This window comes from Lethenteron reissneri, chromosome 16, assembly GCF_015708825.2.
Source record: "Lethenteron reissneri isolate LAM-NWPU_2019-01 chromosome 16, ASM1570882v1, whole genome shotgun sequence".
NCBI lineage: Eukaryota > Metazoa > Chordata > Hyperoartia > Petromyzontiformes > Petromyzontidae > Lethenteron > Lethenteron reissneri.
In genome coordinates, this window is record NC_083794.1 from 14,037,172 (window position 1) to 14,062,590 (window position 25,419).

Here is a 25,419-nt window from a genome sequence, read left to right on the forward strand (position 1 = left end):
CGTCATCTCTACGACGGATCACGCGCGCGCCGGGTCGGCCATCTTACGTGGGGGACGACGGTGAAGTTTTGAACGGTTTGTCGCGCTCTGAAAGCGTCACGCACGGGGCGGGGCCGCACGGGATCCCTGACCAAGATGGCGGCAGCGCGATCGTTCGATGAGCTCCCCCCCACCCCCTCTGTCGGCGCCTGTGACGCAACGATTTGAAAAGCTACGTTGCATAAGCGCGGCCGTGGGGCCACTCGCGCGACGCGATTGGTCGAGTGCCCGTCCCCGGTGGCTCGCGCGCCATTGGCCGCTTGCCGAGGCAACGGAGCCAATCGGCGCGCGCGAGGGCGGGGTCACCCGTCCCTATACGCGTTAGGTATTCCACTGTGCCCGTCCCGGCCACGTGGTTCCGCCTTCCGTCCTTGAGCGCGGCGTTCCCGGCGCGTTCTCTTCGCGATGTCAACATCGGCACCACCGCTCATGGCCGGGTCCTAATCGTCGATCGTTACCCTCCCCCCCGACCTACGCGGTGCCGTTGAGCCAATTGAACCTGTCTGCATGGAGGTAGGTCAGAGTGTAGAGGTCATAGACCTCGCGACTCCACGTGTTTGACCGCCTCCTCACGGTGCTAATTTAGGGCTGCGTGGACGCGTTCATTGCGCAATTAATTAATCCGCGGGCAGTTAATTGCCTTGTCCCCCGACCTGGGTAGAGCCGTGGTGTAGATGCCTCTGCTTCGTTATTGAATGGGACCGCGGTATCGTCTGTGTTGACCTTCATCGATACCATGCGTTGCCTCGGAGTTGCCATTGTCCGAGAGTTGTCGCGCAGTCGACGAGGCTGGTCTCGGGCTCCGGGTTTAAACCTGTGTCGGGCAAGCGGGACGGACTGCGCCGGCGAGGCAGGAGGAGGTGGTGGTGGTGGTGAGGCTGCTGCCACCTTGGAGACGTCAAACGCGACGCCGCGCTTCTACGTGAGCACCCCGATATTCTACGTGAACGCGGCGCCGCACATCGGGCATCTCTACTCGGTGACGCTGGCCGACTGCCTGCAGCGCCGCCAGGCTCTGTGCGGGCACAGGGTCCGCTTCTCCAGCGGTGAGGACGGGCTGACGTTTGGGGTGCCTCGTGTGTCGGGAATTGGGACCTCACTTTTGGTGATTTCGAAGAGTTTACTGGTTTGGCCATGTTTGTTTGTTGTAGTACGGAGTAAGACTGATGGCCTTAATCTAAGTTGTCTTGTGGTTGTTGTTTGACTTGCATCCCACTGGGATTTTTGCAGTGTTGGTGTACGGTGCTTTTTCTGCAATATTTTGCCGTCTTTTCTTGGATTTTCTGTTTGCACTTGTTCACATAATCACTTTACGATGTTTTCTTGTTCATGTTTTTTGTTTGTTGCGGTTGCACCCGATTCAAGAGCCGAATTGATCACCGGGCTATAGCTAATAAATGAACTTGAGCTTGGCATGTATCCACAAAAGCCTCAACGAGCCTTGAGAGTTCTGCATTTGGAATGTTTGGCCAAAGCCTTTAAATAATGAGTGCTTTATTTCGTGTGGGATAAAACCGTAGTACCCGGGGGGAAAACCGTCGCGGATTTGAAGGGGTTCCACGCAGACGGGTTCATCGCCGAGCCGGTGTTTGCAAACCTCAACGTGATCTGCCGACCAGGATCCTTCCACCTGTGGTTTTTGTTTAAATAGATTTTTTTTTAATCTTGCATGGAGAGCAAAATGCTGTCATGATGACAATGTAGTATCTCCGTCAATGTTAAAGATAATCATACACCATGAGCCATTGAAAATGCAAAGTACAAAAACCGCCGCATTATAATGCACTTCTGTTGCTGCTCGTGCTTGAAGTCAGACTCGACATGCTGACTTCCAACGATTTCCACCTCGTTTACAAAATGCTACCTCTCCACAAAAAATTATCCATCTTGTTTTCACCGTCTTGAGATACGATCACATCGAAATGTAATATATTTAAAAATACTAATTATATTGCAATTACGTTGTGGGCAGCAGAAGGTAGTGTTGTAGACGTCAATTGTGTACAAAACTGCACTACACATCTATGCACACCGCCTGTACATGTATGCTGTACTTTTGTGTGCCAGGCACGGACGAGCATGGCCTTAAAATCCAGCAAGCGGCCTTGCAGGCGAAGCAGGCCCCGGCCGAGTTCTGCACGTCCGTATCGGAGCGATTCAAGGCCCTCTTTGCGGCCGCCAACGTGGGCCACACGGACTGGGTGCGCACGACGGAGACGCGACATTTCAGGGCCGTGAACTATTTCTGGCGCAAGCTGCGTGACGGCGGACACATTCACCGCGGCAGCTACGAGGGCTGGTACTGCACAGCGGAGGAGAGCTTCCTGGCGAGTGAGCAGGTCACGGACGGAGTTGACCCGCAAGGCAAGCCCATCAAGGTGTCGGCAGAAAGCGGCCACCCAGTGGACTGGACCTCGGAGGACAATTACATATTCAGGTTCAGTGAAGCATTATAGATATCTATTTAGCTGTCTGGTGTGTTTTTGACGTATTTATAATGCAGCATTATAGATACGTGCTTGCAGCCAACTGGCATGACTTGTAACAGGTGTTTATGTCGATTGTGTTTTTTCTCCCGAACAGGTTATCGACGTTTACACCGAGGATAGAAGCATGGCTGCAAACAGAACCACGTCCAGTCTTTCCGGAGAAGTTTCGCCAGCTGGCACTCCAGTGGTTACATGAAGGGCTTCCCGACTTGTCAGTATCTCGACCACATGCCCGCCTACAGTGGGGCATCCCTGTTCCCGACGACCGTACTCAAACCATCTACGTCTGGCTTGATGCACTCGTTAACTACCTGACCATCACAGGCTATCCCGATGAGGGTAAGAAGCGATTTTTTACATAGTCTGGTTCTGAAAAATATATATTTTTTGTTCCTTTGTGCACTCCAGTATATAGCGTGGTTGGGCAATCGACCACCTCATTATTTAATGCAGCCCATGGCACATGGACTAGCACTTGGAAATGGCCTGCAAAACTATTTAACCTAAGAGTATGAATCCTTGCAGTCACGAAAGCTTCAAATCTAGAATTATTTAACCTTCACTGCATCGTAACCACTAGATGGAGAATATATTCAGCCTGAGAAGAACACTGGTTATGTTAGTGCACTCCGTCACGTCTTCTTGCTTGCATGGGCATCTTGCAGTGACTTAAGTGACTGAGGTGTTTGTTACTGTGTGGCCTGCCAAACGCATTTGAAAGTCCTATTCCCTAACCCTCAGTCACGAAAATATTCCTCCACCCCTGCCATAACATGCAATTGTTGGCTTGATCTGTTTTACTCGACAGGATATGGAGAGTGGTGGCCCTGTGACCTGCATGTTCTGGGTAAAGACATCCTGAAGTTCCATGCTCTGTACTGGCCGGCATTCCTCATGGCTGCAGGATTGGAGCCGCCTCGTCGCCTCCTAGTACACTCCCACTGGACTGTTGCCGGACGCAAGATGTCCAAGAGTCTCGGCAATTCTGTGGACCCCAATGAGGACATCAACCGGTAGGTTTTATCCCTCATTTGCTGCTTCAGGTGTTAAAATCAAACTGATCTTAAATCACTGAATGAAAATTATTTTAGAATAGCCAAGAAAGTTCATATAATGGCTATGCTATCTGTGAATTATTCATTAAAACATTTTTATTTATAAAATATAACTACAATAACTGCTAATTCTGTGTTTTTTTTAAGGTACTCTGCCGATGGGCTTCGGTATTTCTTGCTACGTCAGGGTGTGCCGGAATCGGATGGGGATTACTACCCTGAAAAGGTGGAAAAAATGCTCAATGCTGAGCTTTCAGGCACATTAGGAGGACTTCTTAACAGGTATCAAATTAGTCTGCATTAATATTGAACACAGAACCAAAGATGGCCTTTCATTAATATGCTGTAGATCACTGCAATTTTGCAAAACTGAAATAATGCGACAAGCTTAAGGTATTTTTTTGTAAACATTAACTTTACATTTTGTGCAAGTGATAAGAGATTTGCTACTTAAAGGCATAAATATGAAATGGCCAGGATCACGTGTTTTTAAAATAATTGCTTCCAACAGGTGTGTGGCTCCAGCCTTAAATCCGGAACAGATTTTCCCTCCATTCCATCGGCCATTGTTCCCTGAGAAAAAACGCACAAGTACCGAGACTGGGCTGCCTCACTTGACATCAAGCGACTATGAGCTCGTTACAAGCGTTGAGAATTTGCCAGCCGTCGTACAAGACTGCTATGACAGAGCGGCTGTGTATCAGGCGCTGGATGCCATCGCTGCCTGCTTGCACAAAGGCAATGGGTTTGTGCAGCGCCACGCTCCATGGAAAATTACACCGCCTTCTGATCAAGGTAGCGTAGTACCTTGCAACCACACCAGTCAATTTGAATATAATTGTTAATTACATTTGTTTAAAAATGTTGAAGGTACCTGGCAAATAAATGATCAAATAACCCGGAATTTACCCATCCTTTCCAGATGTCTAAATCTAACCAGGGTTCAGTCCAAATAGTTGGATGGTTAACTGCCATGCACAACAGGTTGTTAAGCTGTGCGGCCAAATATATTGTATTAATATGCTCTTCACCAACCCACACTGACAGTATGAAGTATTATTTTTATGTTTTACCTACGTGACTGGCGAAAAAAAACCTAAGAGTATGAATCCTTGCAGTCACGAAAGCTTCAAATCTAGAAGTATGAAGTATGGTCAGGTTACCACCACAACCCACTAAGCATAGGGAGGCTCTCATGCAGCAGTAGATTGACAAAAAGGGCTATATATGCACATGATGTACATGACCTGGATAATACTCCTGTGTTTTCACAGAAGACATGGAACCAGGCAGCATCAGCAGCCATGGTAAGATGTGGCATGACACGGTGCTGCACGTTGCCATGGAGACTCTGCGTGTTTGCGGCATTCTACTGCAACCCGCCGTGCCGGGCCTGGCGAGCAAGCTTCTCGACCGACTCGGCATCCCGGGTCACCACGCCGGCTCCCGAGAGCGTTCCTGGGAGTCTCTGACATGCTTCGATGCGTACCGAGGGCGCACCTGCCTGCACGCTGGCCAGAAGCTGGGGCCAGACTCGGGGCTGCTGTTCCCAAGAATTGATGGAAAAATAGGGAAGAAGCCCAAGAAGTCTGCAAAGGATGATGACTCGGGGCACAAAAACTGAGTGCATTTGTTTTACATGTGTATTTCCCAAAAGTACTAGCCATGTCAACACTATAAAAAAAATCATAAAATAAATGTATGTACATATTTTATATAAATGGACTTAAATAACTGACAAATTAAATGTACAGAACACTGTGAATGTTTTATATTTATTTAGTCATACAGTTCTGTCATGTGACAAAGTATTTTGTTTTACCTACAGTTGTTAACATTTAAGATGATGTAAAAATAAATGTTTAACAATTTGTGTCGAATATTTCACAGAATACAACTCATGTATATGTTACATAGTTCTCACAACAGGGGAATTTATACTCTGACAGGAATATTCTTGCAGCGACTCTTCTGCATGTTCACATTCTTACATCAACATATCATTTGGCTCCTCATCTGAAAGAGAACATTTAATATGATTAATACAAAATACAGATCTACCATTCATTTCACACTCAAAGTGCTTGTATATTTATGAAACTTAAAACTTTCAACACCATCTTACAAATGCTAGTACAAATTAGGCAAAAAATATGGCAGTGATCAACTTCAAACTCACTTGGATATGCCACGTCGCTTCTCATATTCAGCCCAGTCAGTGCTGTTCTGCTTCAGTAGCTGTGGGGAACACACATTTGGGTGCTTTAATTTGTTGTCAAATGCATGACACAGCGATTAGCAGGGTTAGTCGTCCAGATGGTACAATATTTACATACAGAAATAGCAAAAAAATATAAACGTTGCATAATTATCCCCAAAAGATGGTTTTAGAGCCTATCTGGTATCACTTACATTGATGTATGCGTCATGATGTGAGATATAAACCCAGTGGCCTGAGTTGAATTCCTGGCCTTGGCTCTCATAATTGACCAGTGACATCGGAGTCATTCCGGTCCCCCACCTTGACCTACCTGTGCTGACCAGTATGGTCATACAACCTCACGACTGACCAGACAAGGGGAGACCTTCATCGAGCACTGAATTGAAAACGAAGCTACACATTCATTTTAAAAGTAGCTTCTTACATCCATCTGTAATCAAATCGAACTCATATCATTTACTGTGTCAAATGCAATCAACAAATGAAATGTACATTTTTACCCTTGAGTAGGATAGTACATTTCTAAAGCAGTCATTTGTTTTCCATCCGATTGATTTTGCAAGTCCTTTTTAATGAGCAGCATTTTTTTTACTTTCCAAAATATATATTTTAAAGCTAACTGGAACCGCAGAAACTGTAGTCACGTGCAAGTGCCTCACCAGGCCCCACAGTAGCACCGTGCCCGACACGTAGGCCACCACGCCTGGCCAGTTGGGCTTCGTATATTCCGGCGCCATGGCCGTGAACTTCCCCCGAGAGAAACCTGTCCGTAAAAACAATTTGGGATAAATTAGTCTCCACAGAACAGGTACCCCCCAGTCACTGCAATCACCTTGCTGCGATTTCAGACCACCACATCACAGACGCTATGCAAGCTTCTCATTTTGACAGCTGCATTTGCACACAAGCTTCCAAGCGAGTCCATTTAGACAGCGTCCATCCAATAGTCCATAGACAATGTATGAAGGAATGTGTATACGTGTGTAAGTGGAGCTATGAGACAAATTTATGAGCAGGAGTAAACGACACATGACATTACATAAGAGATGAGAGCACGAGAAATCGCCTTACAGCCGTGGATAAGGTCTTAAGAGAACATCGTGATGACGATGGCGCGGAGATCCGTCGTGGAATGCAATACACAGACATCGCTGATGATGCTCATGATTTTAGCCTCGGCGTGAAATACGAATCCTGGCGAAGCAACCCGCCAAATGCAGCCTTCCATCACCGGCCATGATCATTCAATTTCTGGACCAAGGCCTCTCCCCAGGCCGTTGATAGGTAACAACCTACCTAGCAGCTGTAACACAAGCGGACATCGCACCTCCTCTCTCCAAGCTGGACGTCCTCTATTTTCGCTGGCACTCCGTCATTCATTTCGACCACTGACTGTCATCCACTCTCGCCCCAATAACTATAATAAACACGCACGTCCTAGCCACAAACGACACCCAATAACAATGACAGCCATACCACTTAACCCTGAATGGACCGAAACGTAAAATCGAAATGTAAATACATTACAATGTTTACTTTACTGGGTGTCCCACAGTTTAGATGGAGAGTGCATTTGGTAACATCAGGTAACTCCGGCAGCATCCGTTTTACAAACTGCTGATGAGACTCAACATGTCGAAACCGGTCCACAGCAGCATTTACATGCTTCAACACATGCTGCTTGATAATAATAATCATGCAATTGGTCTCGAAAGCCAAAAGACTGTTGAACTGGTCATAGACCTGTCAACCCATACGGTGTACCCGTATTCTTGTCCAGGGAAACTGAGTTTTCAGATGCATGCGGTGTACAGCCATTTCAGTACTATGTGTTTCTCCCTTGTGATGGGATTTTGTAGGATGAACGTTGTGATTTACAAGGGCAGGAATAAGGTAAGCACTGGTAAGGCGTTGACAGGTAGGTGATCACATTTATATGTGGAGACACAGACCAAGTATGTTGCTTACAGCTTCTTTCACTTTACCTCGCGACTTTGGCCTAACATTAACGAAAGCCTCGGACTCGCCTAGCAACGTGAACGCTCAGCGAGAGCCAAACTCGGCAAACAAAACCAGACGCTTACGAATCGGTTAGCGGACACACACAACCACCCCGAGTTTTAACGACTGCGTGTATTAAACTCTTACCTTGCAGCAGCAGCCGAGGCGGCGGCGGCCTGGCGAGTAACCTCTGCGCGAAGCCGAACATCTTCTTGTTGTCCTTGAGCGATCAGCGACTCGGGGTGGGGGGTCGCTCGATTGCTCCGCCTGCCCCGCTCGACTGCTTCGCCTGCTCCGCTGGCGCCAAGGGCGGCGAGGCGAGCGCAGAGCGAGTCGATGCGATCCCACGTGGCGTGGGGGGGTTGCGGCTTCGAACGATGAATCGGCTTCGTAATCGATTATCTCGCCCGCGAGATCGTGCGCGCGCGTGTAACAAGGTCATAGCCATGGAGTCAACATTGGGGGGGGGGGGGGGGGGGCAAATCTTCAAGGGGGTCTGGGGTTCCCCCCCAGAATTTTTTTTTTATAAATTTGAAAAATAATTTCCTGCCTAAAATATTTTAAAATTCACTAACACATGGGATGGATTTTTTTTACCAATAATAATATAAGTGCACACCTGATGATGATTGCTTGTGTTGCAGTCGAAACATCGTGAGAATTTTATTGTTTTATATTTATTTGTATTATTTCTCTTCTACGTGACTTTACAGAAAGGACCAAGAATATAAGTGCACAACTTTATCTATTTGTAATGAACGCTGCACTTCCCCTACGTGTCCATGCAGGGGGCGCTGCAAATCCTACGCGCCCCCTGCATGGACGACGGAGGCGCAGGGACAGACGATCGATCACGTTGGAATCGATCAGCAGAGGGCAGTCTTCTCGCACGGCCAGCTCTGTCACCTTATATTGATTCCGCAATCCCAACCAGGTGAAAGTCGACATCGAACCGAATCCCCGGCAAGGACATCTACTTAAAGACGAGAGAAATTAACTCGAAATATCGCTTTAAATGAAGTCTTGCAGATGTAAAATTAAATGTATATACAAACAACGTTCTCTATCTGTCTATGATGAATATCACGACCGCTTGAGAGAGAGAGGGCCCACACCGACGCGGCTTTGCCATTTGTTTTGCGACGACGACAATTTCCCATTCTCCCCGCATTCGCTATCACAATCAACAAGTCGCAGGGACAGACGTTCCGTTACGTTGGTAAGCGCACAACTTTATAGATATTTCTATGATGAATACGAGGTTGTTGGGGGAGGGGAGGGGGCAACACAGGCGCCCCCCCCCCCCAACAACCTCGTCACTAAATTTGTTTTAAAAAAATTAAACGCGAGCATTTTTGCAAAAACGTCACGACAAATTAAACTCGGTCTTATTTTGCATCGACATGTTTATACCGGACTGAGGCCATCAGCTTGCGACACTTGAGAGACAGCTTTTTATCACTGCCCGGGTTCAAATCCAGGGGTCACTGTGATACCGGCAAAGCGATCTGACCGCTGATCTGGTACACGTGTTGATATTTAAAACTGTGGTGGTGATTGATTATCCCATCCATTACACGTGCTCAGTGTGATTGGTAACCCGTGTTTAGAGCACTTGGCCAAACCATTGAGCTCTTTGGTAGCAACTTACACCCCAGTCTCTTGTTTGTCAAACGTTTAATGTTCTCAGCTCTTATTTTTCATTGCATTATTAAAACACAATTCAGTATTTTTTACACATCCCATCAGCAACAAGAGATTTGCTTCAACACGAGCAAATCCGAACCGGATTTGACATTTAACAGTCTGCACGACACATTATACTTGCAGTCTACAAACGTGACATTCATAACCATTCGTGTATGGATGCATTCATGACAATACATTCAAACAACCCCTACACATGGGCATGGAGGGAAGAGACAGATGACCGCTTGTGGGGGAAGCCTCCATCCAGCAGTGGATCGAGCATGCCCGAGGATGATGATGAGGAAGAGGGATTGGCTCGTTGTTGGAGGGGGATCCGCCTCCGTTACTTGCCGGCCCTCCCTGCCCGGAAGACAAGTCCCGTGATGTCTCCCTCACTACGCCTCGAAGCTATAAAGTTCGGGTTCGTTCATGGCTCTAATCATTATGTAAATGATCCAGCACATCACCGATCATCGTCAGCACCACCATCATCACCATCATCATCATCTCCGGTGACCGCGTGACAATGGGCAGCACGCTGGTCTCACCCGCTCTGATGCTGCTCCTACTGCTGCTGCTGCTGCCGGTGCCAGCGGTGCTCGCTCAGAGTGGTGAGTCCGTAAAAACATCGCCACTCGGGGAGAGACAAAGGCGGACGGGCGTGGTGCCGGTCACCTCCTCCCCCCTCGTGTGCCGTTCCAGCCTCCAAAGGTGCTCGTTAACAGCACTTGCTCCAAGTCTATTGGAGGCTGTACGGGGGATATTTGTCTTTGTGCAGGACTGTTTATTGGCAATCCATGACTGGATGAGGGGCATCTCCAACGCTGCAACGGGTCGTGTTGGTTGGTTGTCCATACTTCACCACCTCTGGTTCAGTGCCGGTTTGGCGAAGGCAGGGGGGTGTGTGGTGGAGTGTGTGTGGTGGAGTGTGGTGGAGTGTGTGTGTGGTGGAGTGTGGTGGAGTGTGTGTGGTGGAGTGTGTGTGTGTCGTAGAGTGTATGTGGTGGAGTGTGTGTGGTGGAGTGTGTGTGGTGGAGTGTGTGTGTGTGGTGGAGTGTGTGTGTGTGGTGGAGTGTGGTGGAGTGTGTGTGGTATAGTGTGTGTCGTGGAGTGTGTGTGTGGAGTGTGTGTGGAGTGTGTGTGTGGAGTGTGTGCGTGTGTGGTGGAGTGTGTGTGTGGTGGAGTGTGCGTGGTGGAGTGTGTGTGTGGTGGAGTGTGTGTGTGGAGTGTGTGCGTGTGTGGTGGAGTGTGTGTGTGGTGGAGTGTGCGTGGTGGAGTGTGTGTGTGGTGGAGTGTGTGTGGTGGAGTGTGTGGTGGAGTGTGTAGTGGAGGGTGTGGTGGAGTGTGTGTGCTTGTGCGAGTTTGATCCTGTCCTGTCAAATCCACTTTGGGGGACCTTTCATCCCGGCGACTCGATTGTTCCCATGCTTGGACGTCTCAAAGATGAGCACTCTCAAATCGACCCTTGTGTTTAATTGACAGTCCGCTTGATTACACTGGTCAACACACTTTTTCTGGCATAAGGTATTTCAACGGTTTCAATGCAATTTTGGGGTGCTGATTCCAAATCTGGCATCAGTTTTTGTCTATCACATCAGGTTTTTTAGATATCAAATATTGCATTTTCAATAAAAACTGCAGAAGAAAAATATTAAATAAATGTGGATATCTCCATAAAATGATATTATAAACACACTATCCTAAAAATACAGCACCATATTTTAACACTAAAGCAGTCACTGACTCGCAACAACTTGCAATCACAAGTGACAGAGTTAATTTCGGATAAAATCAATGAAAATGGGGTATGCCGATAGCATAAAAATTAGATGTGATAGAGCAAATCTGAGATCAGATTTGGAATCAGCACCCTGAAATTAGTCTAAAACAGCTGCAAAAGTCCAGGCCAGAAAAAAATGTTTTTTTTGTTGACCAGTGTAATTGTTCATTGTCGGCTTGGCTGGTGTCCCCTCTAGCGGTAAATCCCGGACATTTCAGCGCCTAACGCCTGATGCCGGTTCTAATTCCTGGCGAAAACGTCGTACTCATCAAGATTATAAATGTTGTGGATTTGCTTTCCAACACACCGGTGTGCTGTGCTCGTAACGAATTGGCACGTTCTGTTTACGTGACAAACCTCACTGATTGTCTGTGTAGGGTGGTGGCGGGTTTAACGACACATTGACGCGATCTAACAAAAAAAACCCCGGTATTATGGATCTAACATCGCCTTTTAATTCTCCCAGTTTAAGACGTCTTGTATGGGAGCCTCAGGGAATTCCCTGGGCACGGCGAACATCAGTGGCGAGTGATGTCTGAACTGGTTCCGAGCACCTACCCCCCCCGTCTTTCCCCACAACTCAACCCACACTGAACCAGAAGTGGTGAAGTATGGTCAAACAAGCGTCGTGAACAAAACGAATAAACACAGCAAGGGGGAGTTTTTCCATCACCGTGTTGACAAAGGGCTGTCAATGATGTATGAATCTCTACGAGTGCTTGTGCATTTTTGCGTGTATGTTTTTGTCGTGTCCATTCTATTAATATAGACTTGGATATTCGATTTAAACTTGTTTTAACCAGGTGAGTATCCATAGACATTGCACCTAAATGATCTAACCCACAATAAATTAATTACGAATCGTATTATTGATAGAATCGTATTATTGATCGTAGTATTGTTCATTATTGATCATAAGCTGGGTAAATAATTGACCAAAAATATCGTGCAAACTTGACCGAAACATCAATCGTCAGCAACAGATATAAGACTGCCAAAGCAGGCAAAGCATAATGCAGAAACAGGTCATGATAAAGACAAATATTACATTCTACTGGCACGTTTGTTTATCACGTGACAACATTGTTGTGTCGGGTGGAGGAGGGTGTACGACACACATTTTACTCACGCGATCTGACAAGATCAATTATGAAACAAAAATGGTGCTCACAATTCGATCAATGAGGTGGGCCAACAAAGCTACTTACAATCCCAAAATTACAAAACGATTCACAAGTTCAGGAGCTTGCGTTTTTGAGATAGGAAAACCAATACTCCTATTGGCGCTTCGTTATTCTCAATGCAACGTAGATGCCATGTAGCTCTCCGATGTGTGTTTTTTATATGAGTATATTGTTTCTGCAAAGCATCTCAGGTTGTGGTCATATTTAGACATTACATATGTAACTCTAAATGTGCTTTTGTTGGTGATGAGTGGTGTTAGTATTTGTGCAATGGCAGTGTACGATTCAGCACCACTGTTTCCTCTTCACGCAGCTCTCCCAGGTCCGGAGAACAACTCCTCTTGCGACGGAGCATGCACGGCAGAGAACAATGGAACCTTCAACCAAAACATGGCCATCGGATTTACAGCTGCAGCGATAACAAGCCTCTTCTATGGGAGCAACTTTGTTCCTGTGAAGAAGTTTGACACTGGTGATGGTGAGCGTGACTGCAAAGAACACGGCTCTGCTGTACACAAGTGATACGTACTTGCCGGTAACGCGTATCGTTCGTCACAGTTTCAATTAAGCATTGTATTAAGAGCAGGAGTAGGGAACATTGGTCCATCGGCCGTAACCAACCCACCACATCATTTCAAACGACCAACAGCGACATGACACCTTCCATTTGTAAATGGCCCACAAAAGATATATCTGTCAAGGAAATCATCTTTCTTCTTGTTTCTTTCGGTAAAGTCACGTAGAAGGGAAGTAATAAAATAATAAAAATAAAACATAATAAAACAATTCTCACGACGTTTCGGCTACAACGCAAGCAGCCGTCTTCAGGTGAAGAATGAGACACTACCAAACTAGGAGCTTATATATAAGCTGCATTGGGGGTTGAAGAGCGCCTTAACAAAAAGAATGTGCATGTGAAGAGGGATTTAGCATATTCATGGAAAATGCGTAGGCGTTGGGCGGGGGGGTGTCAAAGTCATATTATGCCCATGCATTATGCAGGATCAGCAGCAACCAAGGGGGGTGCAGGGATTAGCAGTAACAAAGGAAAGGAATGTTAATGATATGTAGCTGCAGTTACTCAACAACCACGTAGAAAACTAAAGTATAAACTACATAAAAAACTAAAGTATAAACTGCATCGCACCATCAGTATACTTACTATACTCTATAATAAGCTGAGTTACTAACAGCAAGTAATACATTACAATTTTACCTCGTAAAAATTCTATAATATGCTTCCATCTAAACCTTATTCTCTTACATCACACGAGCATATACCGTACTATATACTGCCATAGATAAACCCAACATTAAATTATATACTGTATTGCTGTAAACCAACCTATATCTTATACATTTAATATCACACTATGTATTATTCTACACACCCTAATGTGTATCGAAATGGTTTATTACGTCCTTCCAATGATTGCTGAGCCAGAATCCATCTTCTCGGTTAAAGTTGTCTCTGTGTTTGTATATGTGGATCGCCTCATGAACGAATCTCTCATGATAGCCAGATGGCTTGCAGAGAACCTCTGTCTTGGAGAAGTCAATATCATGTGAGCCCACTGAGTTGTAACAGTGATCTGCCACGGCTGAGGTGTTAGTCCTACCGTGTTTCAGGTCAGCTTTATGTTCACGGATGCGGTCCGAGACATGTCGTTTGGTTTCCCCAATGTAACTGCTACCACAGAGGCAACTTAGTTTGTAGACGCCAGGGTACTGTATGTCTGGAACCACATCTTTTACAGACGGTACCAGATCACGGATTTTATGTACTGTGTTGAATCGGACCTGGATCTTGTGTTTAATCAGGATTTTGGAGATCTTTTTTGTGACCCCAGCAATGTAGGGTAAGGTGATGGTCTTGAAAGGCTCCTCAACAGGATCCTTCTTGATGGTTGGAGTGATGGCTTTGCGGATTGTATAGTCGGAGTAACCATTTGCCTTAAGAGCTTGGCGTACGTGTTTGAGTTCACTGGAAATGTGTTCATGGTCGGAGATGCATTGGGCTCTATGATATAGAGTCTTGATGAGGGAATTCTTCTGAGATGGATGGTGGTGGGAATCCGGTTTTAGATAAGCATCCGTGTGGGTGGCTTTCCTGTAGACAGAGTGGCTCATTGAACCATCAAGTCTCCTTTTGATTAGGACATCCAAAAAGGGTAGCTTGCCATCATTTTCGACTTCCATGGTGAATCTGATGGCTGGGTGTATGGAATTGATGTGGTCGAGAAATTGGTCTAGAGCAGGCCGGCCATGTGGCCAGATGACAAAAGTGTCGTCTACGTACCTCTTCCATAAGGTCGGGCGTAGAGTGGCAGTCTGGATGGCGTCCGTCTCAAATTTCTCCATGAAGATGTTGGCTACAACCGGAGATAGGGGGGAGCCCATTGGGGTGCCCTCAATTTGCTTGTAGAAGGTTCCATTCCAGGTGAAGTATGTATTGGTTAAGCAGTGTCTCACCAGGGGGGGTACCCCAGCATTCAGTCCTTGATGAACCAAGTCTTCAATGATTGCGATGGTGTCAGGCACAGGTACCTTGGTGAACAAGGAAACCACATCAAAACTGACAAGCAGGTCGTCTGGGGACAGGGCAATCCCCTTGATTGTCGATACCAGGTCAGTAGAGTTTAGTACTGCAGAGGTGGTTTTTCCAGTGAAAGGCCGTAGGATTTCGGACAAAAAACGAGCCAGTTTGTAAGTGGGGGCTCGTTTTTTGTCCGAAATCCTACGGCCTTTCACTGGAAAAACCACCTCTGCAGTACTAAACTCTACTGACCTGGTATCGACAATCAAGGGGATTGCCCTGTCCCCAGACGACCTGCTTGTCAGTTTTGATGTGGTTTCCTTGTTCACCAAGGTACCTGTGCCTGACACCATCGCAATCATTGAAGACTTGGTTCATCAAGGACTGAATGCTGGGGTACCCCCCCTGGTGAGACACTGCTTAACCAATACATACTTCACCTGGAATGGAACCTTCTACAAGCAAATTGAGGGCACCCCAATGGGCTCCCCCCTATCTCCGGTTGTAGCCAACATCTTCATGGAGAAATTTGAGACGGACGCCATCCAGACTGCCACTCTACGCCCGACCTTATGGAAGAGGTACGTAGACGACACTTTTGTCATCTGGCCACATGGCCGGCCTGCTCTAGACCAATTTCTCGACCACATCAATTCCATACACCCAGCCATCAGATTCACCATGGAAGTCGAAAATGATGGCAAGCTACCCTTTTTGGATGTCCTAATCAAAAGGAGACTTGATGGTTCAATGAGCCACTCTGTCTACAGGAAAGCCACCCACACGGATGCTTATCTAAAACCGGATTCCCACCACCATCCATCTCAGAAGAATTCCCTCATCAAGACTCTATATCATAGAGCCCAATGCATCTCCGACCATGAACACATTTCCAGTGAACTCAAACACGTACGCCAAGCTCTTAAGGCAAATGGTTACTCCGACTATACAATCCGCAAAGCCATCACTCCAACCATCAAGAAGGATCCTGTTGAGGAGCCTTTCAAGACCATCACCTTACCCTACATTGCTGGGGTCACAAAAAAGATCTCCAAAATCCTGATTAAACACAAGATCCAGGTCCGATTCAACACAGTACATAAAATCCGTGATCTGGTACCGTCTGTAAAAGATGTGGTTCCAGACATACAGTACCCTGGCGTCTACAAACTAAGTTGCCTCTGTGGTAGCAGTTACATTGGGGAAACCAAACGACATGTCTCGGACCGCATCCGTGAACATAAAGCTGACCTGAAACACGGTAGGACTAACACCTCAGCCGTGGCAGATCACTGTTACAACTCAGTGGGCTCACATGATATTGACTTCTCCAAGACAGAGGTTCTCTGCAAGCCATCTGGCTATCATGAGAGATTCGTTCATGAGGCGATCCACATATACAAACACAGAGACAACTTTAACCGAGAAGATGGATTCTGGCTCAGCAATCATTGGAAGGACGTAATAAACCATTTCGATACACATTAGGGTGTGTAGAATAATACATAGTGTGATATTAAATGTATAAGATATAGGTTGGTTTACAGCAATACAGTATATAATTTAATGTTGGGTTTATCTATGGCAGTATATAGTACGGTATATGCTCGTGTGATGTAAGAGAATAAGGTTTAGATGGAAGCATATTATAGAATTTTTACGAGGTAAAATTGTAATGTATTACTTGCTGTTAGTAACTCAGCTTATTATAGAGTATAGTAAGTATACTGATGGTGCGATGCAGTTTATACTTTAGTTTTTTATGTAGTTTATACTTTAGTTTTCTACGTGGTTGTTGAGTAACTGCAGCTACATATCATTAACATTCCTTTCCTTTGTTACTGCTAATCCCTGCACCCCCCTTGGTTGCTGCTGATCCTGCATAATGCATGGGCATAATATGACTTTGACACCCCCCCGCCCAACGCCTACGCATTTTCCATGAATATGCTAAATCCCTCTTCACATGCACATTCTTTTTGTTAAGGCGCTCTTCAACCCCCAATGCAGCTTATATATAAGCTCCTAGTTTGGTAGTGTCTCATTCTTCACCTGAAGACGGCTGCTTGCGTTGTAGCCGAAACGTCGTGAGAATTGTTTTATTATGTTTTATTTTTATTATTTTATTACTTCCCTTCTACGTGACTTTACCGAAAGAAACAAGAAGATGAATCCCTGCAGTCACGAAAGCTTTAAATCGAAAAATGAAATCATCTTTGCCGCACTAATCAGAAACGAGAGTGGACGATTTTTGGTCCACTTTATAATTTTAGCGTGCTAGGTGACTTCTCTCACTGTTAGGGTCTTTTGAAGTGGCAGAAGTGACTGAGATGTACGTGTGTGTTAATGTGTGGATGTTCACCAAAAGTATTTGAAAGTCAGCACTCTTGAGGCCCTCTCTAAGGAATTTGTCCCTCTGTATTCAGCACTCTGTAAAGGAAAATGTGCCTGAACCCTGCATTAGAGGGAGGTCTTATTAGATGATGACGACTAAAATTGATTCTTATGCCCATGATACGTGCATTTAATTGTGCGCGTGAGAATCAATTGCTTTTATACATATTCTACGTTGTTACATTTAGGCTAATGGAGATAAGGCAACTGTCAAATTAGACAAAAATCGAGCAGCAATGCAAAACATATAATTCTTGAATTAAATTTCAACCACAATGAATTTCATTCCTGATGGGATGTCTTCTCGCAACTAAACTTTCTGGCACAAACCAAGGTGTAAGAATTTCCACTGAGCATAATGTAAACATTTTGTATAATTGATACACTACTTGCAAATAATAGTAATAACTTCTTTATTTTAAGTTGTGCCCTGCATTTGGCATAGATGTCATTCAAAAGTTAATATCCAATTTGGTTGCATAATTCTGGATTAAACTCAAAAAATATTTCTTCATGTTGTTGCAAAGCTGTCAGTTTTTACACAAAGCTCAAACTTTAGTTTACACAAAGGTCACTCCTGTGTTAGCTGATGTTAGACTTAATCTACATATGCATACTTGCATTTATATTGCACCCATAATCTAATGAAACGTCTCAGCATGTAGTTTTTATTGTTAGCCTAGAGGACCCCCTAATGGGAACGTGTCCTTTGGGGCACAGGGTGAAACACAACACCATACTGCAAGTCGGCATCAGGCTGCCAATTGTAATTACCAATTGTGGGATGTCACGGATCTTTTAACATTCACTGAAGCAGGCGGCATGTATTTCGTGATTAATACCGGCATTTACTGAAAATATTGTGTCATATATTATCCTTTTTGTCACAGGGATGTTCTTTCAGTGGGCGATGTGCACCTCCATCTGGCTGGTGGGACTGGTGTCAAATTTCATTCAGCACTGCCCAGAGTTTTGGCCACTCGCTATGCTGGGTGGATTCCTCTGGGCCACAGGTGAGACACATGCAGTGATGGCTCGTTATTAGGGCAAGGTGAGGCCAGACCTTACTCCTTAAAATAGAAAGCCCTTAACAACAATTGCCTGCGAATTATAAACATTATGACCTGCATACACTCCCCTTCACTCCCCCCTGCAGGCTTACTTACAAGGCTGGCGCTAGGGTGGTACTGGGGTGGGCCCTGCACCACAACATGTCCCTTTGGCACCACCCAACTTCACTCTCACTAGTGGTTTGTCATTGTTATGGTGGCCCACACAACAGCTCGACTGGCCCCCCACCCGAGATGAGCTGCAGCCGGGCTTGCTATTGTACCCCAAACAATAGATTTACTGACCAGCCACCGCTGGACACAAATATATTAATTTGGTATCGTGCTCTCACAATATCTTGCTGTTATTGAGCAACCGCTTACTCGTTTTTTAATTATACTGTTAGCGGTGGCGCACAAGCACAATAAATGTTTACACAGTTATCAATAACACTAACCTAAAACGACAATAAATATAGAATCTCTGTTATGAAGAAAGGTCATTACCTAAAATTGCACCTGTGATATATATTTTTCTATGAAAGTGTTGAAATTTAGCTCATTTGCAGTGTCATTAATATCCTTGGATAATGTCATACAGGCAACATTGCTACAGTTCCAGTAATAAAGACGATCGGCCTTGGACTCGGATTTCTCATCTGGACTTCATCCAACCTCATCGTGGGCTGGGCCAGTTCAAGGTACACGATCATACAACGGTGCACACCAAACTGCCAGCATCGGCATTACGAGTTGTATAAGTACTACTAGGGAGTTGCAGCAACATGAGGTTCTGATATGACAATAAAACAGCATTACGATTTTCTCAATCGAAAGGTACAAAACATCAGAGGGTGTTGCATGAGAGGCAAATAGAGTGTAATAATTTATTATATGAATTTATAGGGTACTTATAAGCCCCCAGCATCTCAAAGAGCCTTACATAACATCTCATGTCAACCATCCCTATGCAATGCTGCAGTCTAGCGAGGTGTACGCAGCACTGGCCTGAATATAGGAATTAGTCTGCCAGCAACGGATGACGTTGCTATGTGGTTATTACCAATTAAGTAGTGAGCGAGTGGTTAAGGGATAATTCACATTAGATATCCCAAGCTTTAATATGTCTGGCTTTTGTCCAATCCCCTAGGTTTTTGGCTGTTGTATTTTTCACGTTGCACTTTACATAAACAAATTCACAACAACTGTCTTTTGTATCGTGGGGAGTTGATCAGTAATGCTTGCATGCTCATGTCGAGATTGGTGAGTATCTGAAATGCTGCCAACGAATGATCATAATGGGTAGTGGCGTGTTACTATGTGGCCCGTGGTTAGAGATTGGTGACTGCAGTTTGAAGTGTCGGCTATTCTTTATTGTTCAATGGTGTAGGAGATATACAATTCACAACAATCAAAATAACACATTCTTTTTAAAAAAATTGGATTACTGCATGTGTCATACCTCGTGGCTTGCATTATACTAATCTCAGAGCAATATTTCAGGAGAGTTTAATTTTCCGCCACCTGTTGTTTGTATGTTTTATCGTGTTTTTCTCTTTTAGGTTTGGTTGGTTTGGCTTGGACCCAGAAGTTGTTCCAAATACAACACTCAACTATGTTGGCACAGCACTGTCAATTATAAGGTCCTGTGCAGTGCATTGACACGTGTCTCCAAATAGAGCAAATCTTGTGCCTTACATAAACAGGAAACATGCCATGTCGCTTCATTTGTGACTGTGTTCGACTGTCAACAGGTCATTTATACTTTTGTTTGTGACAACTGAAGTGAACAACCAAAGTACAGAAGTGAGAGAAAACCATAACAACATTGTGAACTCCACCGAGGTATACGACTTCAGTGACAGCATTGCATGCATTTCAACATAAAGAAGTGAGCTTCATCGATGATCCAGCACTCACGAATTCACTCCATTTGCTCGCTCACCGGCAGTCAGTCTCTTTCTTAATACTCCTATATCGCTACCACCATGGTAACAAGTCCCATGAACTGCACTCATTAATTCCTTCACTCATAGAGGGCTCATTCTACCAGACTGACCGTTTCATCGCATCCATGCTGTGTTCAACCACCACAATGCAGGTCAAAACACGTATCATTCTGCTTAATTTTCTCTTTTCCCACGTTTGTATATAACCTTACTCCGTTCGACAAGCGTATTAACTGTTATCTATTATAGCTTAAATAGTGCTTGCTTGATTTGGAGTTTTCGTGACTGCAGGAATTACTCTTTGGTTCTTTCAGTAAATAGTGCTGTTTGTTGCTGATCGCTTGGGCCTTTGGACCTGTACTTAGCAACTATAATTTAAAACATATTTATAATTAAAATGTATTCCAGTGTTTACATTTTGAAGTGGAGGCTTAGTGCAGTGATATGCACACTGCGCTCTGGACCTGACAACCTGAGTTCAATTCCTAGCCCCAGCTAACAGTGGCGAATAATATTTGAACTGGGCCTGAGCAGCCTCTCTCCCTGCCACAACTTCACCAACCTGTACTAACCAGCGTGGTGAAATATGGTCAAGAATCTCCTATGACCCAACAGGGCACGGGGAGGGCTTCATCCACGAGTTGATTGACAGAGGGCTGGAAATGTATTATTATCATATCTGCAAATACAATTCACAGTACTTGTGTTTTCATGTCCGTACAATGGCCACCTTATATCTTTTAGATTTTTCCGTAACTTAATTTGTAATTGAGCTATGATCAGTCTACGGATAAGCTGGTTAAACAGAATGAAATATAAACTTGAACCCCTCTGCTGTGTTGTGCATAGGAATTAGTAGACATTGGATATGAAGAGTCTCCTTCTGATGAATCGTGGACGGACAAGCTGAGCCCATTGAATAAAAAGATTGTGTGAGTTTAAAGTAGATGTGACAACACTATTAATGAAAGTATTAACTCTTTTGTAAGTGTGTGGTAAAATGTAATTTTAATTTCAAACCACCCGTAGCCACATATTGTTCTGCCCCAATAACCTAACAACGCAATTTAGATAGTTAATATTGGCTACTTTACAGAATTAGGTTGCTGCTAATTTGCATCTGCTTATCAGTATTGGCAACTTCCCTATTGGCAAAGCGTCCAGTGGCGCTATCAAGGCCTTAGTGTGAAACAGTTTCCCAACCTTTGGCAAAATACAGCGGGAGTTAGAAATGCACACAACTGGGCGGTGTGGAAGAAAACCTTGATAAAGAGGGATTTTGTTGAGAGTAAGTAAATTAAATATATTAAGGTGAATTATTAAGATGATAATCAAAAACTATCAAACATAAATTGGCATTTATTTTAGCGAAAACCATCATGGATTTGTAAAAAATACCGTATACCTGTTATCAAGAGCACCCCTGAAATCTTCATGAGTAGTAACACTGAAGGAGATAGATTATAAAGCACAAAAACAGCAATGCTCGCCACTGTTCAACGAGGACTTGTGGACAGATGGAGCACTGCAGAAGAGCAATACATCAGGAAATAATTGTACGGTGAACATGTCGACAAACAGCAAAAATAAAATCATAATCTAAGTTACAATACATCGGACTATCAGACCACTGTGGCAGTATAGGATTTGTAGAAATATAAATGCTGAGCCCTCTCGAACTGGCTGTGACTGCATACTTAATTCTTTCCCTATCCGCAGCGGTTGTTCTCTTGCTCTTGTGGCCGGCGTTTTCTACGGTGCCAACTTTATTCCTGCCATCTACATCAAGAACCACGGCAAGGACAAGAGCTCCATCTACTATGGATCAAGCCAGTTTGGTGGGCACGCAGCCTCCCCATGTACTAACTTTGTAATTATGATTGCTTATGGACGATGCGAATGGAAATCGGTAACCAAATTTGTGCTTTGTCGCTTTCGCAGACCTGGACTACGTCTTTGCCCACTTCTGCGGAATATATCTGACAAGCATATTGTACTTCTACGTATACTGCGCTGCGATGAAAAACCGTCCAAAGGTCTATCCGAAAGCTGTGCTGCCAGGTGACAAGCATTAGCATCAGATAACTTAAATGTGTGTAAAACATGACGAGAGAAATGCTTGGAAGTAACATTTTATGGAAAATTATCCTGAAGAGAACATGGTCAGCTCTCGAATGTCTGGAGTAATTAGGGGTGGGTGACCTGGCCAGGATAAAATAATAGAAATAATGGAAAACATGTCTCAATTTGGCTACGAGACGTGTGTATATGTGTACCTACATAGAATCATCGTAAAATGTGCTGTTTGTGTTTATCGCTTAAAAGTTTTCGTTTTATTTGCCGACATGTGTGTGGTCATGTGGGCACCGAGTCGCGTGAGGAGCAGCGCATGATTGACCAACCCTCGCGTACAAGATGTGTGAATGAAAATGCATTATTAATCTGCAACCTGGATACTTCCCCCGCCCCCATCGTTTTCTCTCTTCGTGGAGCCGTGGCCTCTGGTGCAATGTGGGGTACTGCCACCTGCGGCTGGTTCCTTGCGAACACCCACCTGGGTGCAGCTGTCAGCTTTCCCATCATCACCTCGGTACGTTGTGCACTCGCAACAACCGCAGCCGGCGAAGTTTACATTCACGTTTGTGCTATTTAATAGCATGAAGGTCATGCTTTGTCTTGTAGTTTATTTTCAGTATTAAACGGCAGTGAACTTTTTTAAATACTGTAATTGTTTTAAAAAAAATTATTAATTTCAGCTGGGACTGTCATTTGGCATGCCACATCTATTTTGCCCTAATGTAAATCTGTTCATAGGACAATAGATATACATTATAGTGTACAATAAAATAACATTATTATGGATAAGCATATCTTGTACTCTAGTGGTAGTGTATTATGCCAATAATTGCTACTTTAAGTCAGCAAACAGTGTTTGGGGAGTAAGAATTAACCCACAAATGGAAACCGATCTTTTTTTAATTAAATTGACTTAGGAATTGTTCTTTAAATGTAATTGCAGATCCCCGGTATTATTGCTACACTATGGGGAGTTGTTGTCTTCAAGGAAATAAAGGTCCGTATTAAAACTGCCTCATCTACATTTGCACATGACGCAGACGACATTACGCACGCACGCACGCTGGCGTAGTCGTGGAGTACTCTGGCGGTGCAACTGCATTGGTGCCCACAGGCCGGAGGAGCCCAGTTTCCCGGACTACAAAGGAGGGGGAAATTGGACATGGGGGCCTCATTCCATTGTTTGTATCAGGGTTCATACGAACCGTGCTACGCGATAGCTATTTTTGGACAGAGTAATGCGCATGCATCCGTATTTTAAAACTCGTGGTTTTCTTTCTTCCCCCAGGGCATGAAGAACCTGATTATTGTCGGGGTGGCCTTGATCGTGACGATAGCTGGGGCTATCACAACCGGCCTTTCGCTGCTTTAACCCAAACATTTCCAATAAAGTCGTTATGATGCATTTCATGTGATTACTCAAATCAACGCTCATGTAGAAATTTGAAGGAACCCTTCTTTAACAATGTGGATGCAACCAGCACATGTGTTGCTTTGCCAATTGATATATCAGGTATTTAGAAAATATATTTTATAATTGGAACCCTTTATCAATCCAGTGGTGAATGAAGTCCTCCTAACGCCATGTTAATCGTGGTGGTTTAACCATACTTCGTCACACTAGTCAGTGAAGGTTGATGAAAGGGGTGGAGGGGGGACCTGGGCCGACTCGGATATCAGTCGCCACCAATGGTAACCATAGCCGGGAGTCGAACTCGGGTAGCCAGGCTCACCACCACGCTCCCAGGAGTAACATTTCAATAATTAAGTAATGAGGATGAATTTCGATTTAAAGCTTTCGTGACTGCAGGGATTCATCTTCTTGGTTCTTTCGGTAAAGTCACGTAGAAGGGAAATAATAAAAATAAAACATAATAAAATAATTTATTATGTTTTCTTTTTATTATTTTATTATTTCCCTTCTACGTGACTTTACCGAAAGAACCAAGAAGATAATGAGGATGAAGTTGTAGATTGTCATAAAAAACGTCGTCTTCAATATTGACGCGATTGATAAGCAGTGACAACAAATGATCAGTTATTGATGAGGTATAAATTGTATTTTATATATATATATTGTATCTTACAATAAAATACTTGTCACAGAATCTTTTGACGATTGAAATTTATTTTATAATTACAGGCAAACTACATCTCTTCACACTAAAGCCTCCATTTGTGAATAATTGAACGTTTATTGCATAGCGTCGCAAAAACATTAACAATGCGTGATATTTTCTTGTTTCGTATATAAAAATAGCATGTAATTTTAATATACAATTTCACACATGAGGCACTCATTTGTTTTATATATTTCTACATAAATACACTACTGTACATTGTAAAATTGGGAATAATTTCATTTCAGAATAGTCAAGGTATAAACAGATGAGGTTTTCCTGCCTAATGTTCATAAGTTTGCAATTATACAACCATAAAATTGTATCATAACCAAATAAGCATTGAAGCAGGTATAAACTAGCAAGCATGGGTAAAAATGCTTTGTCAGACCTTGAAAGGCTCAATAATAAAGGTCCACACTGAGGACTGGCTCGGATACACTCCCAGACAAAAGTGCACTTACGATAATACAGAGGCTGCGGCAGCCTTTCGCATGGTTCATATGGATGCTCACGTCAGGTGGAGAGCCCCGTTGGATTTCAGGGTGGGCCGCCGTGAAAATCCCCAGGGCCAGCCACCTGCCTGCGCCGAACCCAACTCCAAAGCCTCCTGGGCAGATGTGGCTGGCCAAGTCACTTTCTCTGGATAGCTGATTGCATACGCTCTCCTCTCCTCCTCTATTTCTAAAAAAAATAACACAAACAACTACAGTTAAGGCTCGATTACCCGGGTTGCCGATTAACCATACTTGCAAAGTATGAATTTCGATTTAAATTTCGATTTAAAGCTTTCGTGACTGCAGGGATTCATATTCTTGGTTCTTTCGGTAAAGTCAC

At 44.3% G+C, this 25,419-nt stretch overlaps 3 protein-coding genes across 5 annotated transcripts; 2 read left to right on the forward strand and 1 right to left on the reverse strand.

Annotated features, from left to right (window-relative positions):
* Nucleotides 1-125: 125 nt before the first annotated feature.
* On the forward strand, nucleotides 126-5,454 carry MARS2 (methionyl-tRNA synthetase 2, mitochondrial). Of its 2 annotated transcripts, none has more exons than XM_061552478.1 (7): nucleotides 126-1,085; nucleotides 2,107-2,476; nucleotides 2,623-2,867; nucleotides 3,337-3,541; nucleotides 3,731-3,865; nucleotides 4,095-4,378; nucleotides 4,861-5,454. In XM_061552478.1, exons 1-7 carry the CDS (start codon nucleotides 776-778, stop codon nucleotides 5,205-5,207), a joined length of 1,896 nt encoding a protein of 631 aa, XP_061408462.1. In that variant the 5' UTR covers nucleotides 126-775; the 3' UTR covers nucleotides 5,208-5,454. The 2 variants fall into 2 exon arrangements, with proteins under 2 accessions (XP_061408462.1, XP_061408461.1); XM_061552477.1 differs by having other exon boundaries at nucleotides 129-1,085; nucleotides 4,858-5,454.
* Nucleotides 5,340-8,098, reverse strand: NDUFC1 (NADH:ubiquinone oxidoreductase subunit C1). 2 transcript variants are annotated; one of them, XM_061552479.1, is made up of 4 exons: nucleotides 7,953-8,098; nucleotides 6,464-6,567; nucleotides 5,763-5,821; nucleotides 5,340-5,599 (listed from the first exon to the last, which is right to left on the reverse strand). In XM_061552479.1, the coding sequence occupies exons 1-4, from the start codon at nucleotides 8,011-8,013 to the stop codon at nucleotides 5,596-5,598; spliced, it is 228 nt and encodes a 75-aa protein (XP_061408463.1). In that variant the 5' UTR covers nucleotides 8,014-8,098; the 3' UTR covers nucleotides 5,340-5,595. The 2 variants fall into 2 exon arrangements, with proteins under 2 accessions (XP_061408463.1, XP_061408464.1); XM_061552480.1 differs by lacking the exon at nucleotides 5,340-5,599 and having other exon boundaries at nucleotides 5,759-5,821.
* A 1,757-nt stretch (nucleotides 8,099-9,855) lies between these two features.
* Nucleotides 9,856-24,320, forward strand: TMEM144 (transmembrane protein 144). The gene is made up of 12 exons (XM_061552481.1): nucleotides 9,856-10,105; nucleotides 12,772-12,936; nucleotides 18,279-18,401; nucleotides 19,039-19,138; nucleotides 20,000-20,080; nucleotides 20,192-20,282; nucleotides 21,236-21,318; nucleotides 22,106-22,224; nucleotides 22,328-22,447; nucleotides 22,879-22,976; nucleotides 23,406-23,459; nucleotides 23,751-24,320. Exons 1-12 carry the CDS (start codon nucleotides 10,021-10,023, stop codon nucleotides 23,832-23,834), a joined length of 1,203 nt encoding a protein of 400 aa, XP_061408465.1. The 5' UTR covers nucleotides 9,856-10,020; the 3' UTR covers nucleotides 23,835-24,320.
* Nucleotides 24,321-25,419: the final 1,099 nt, after the last annotated feature.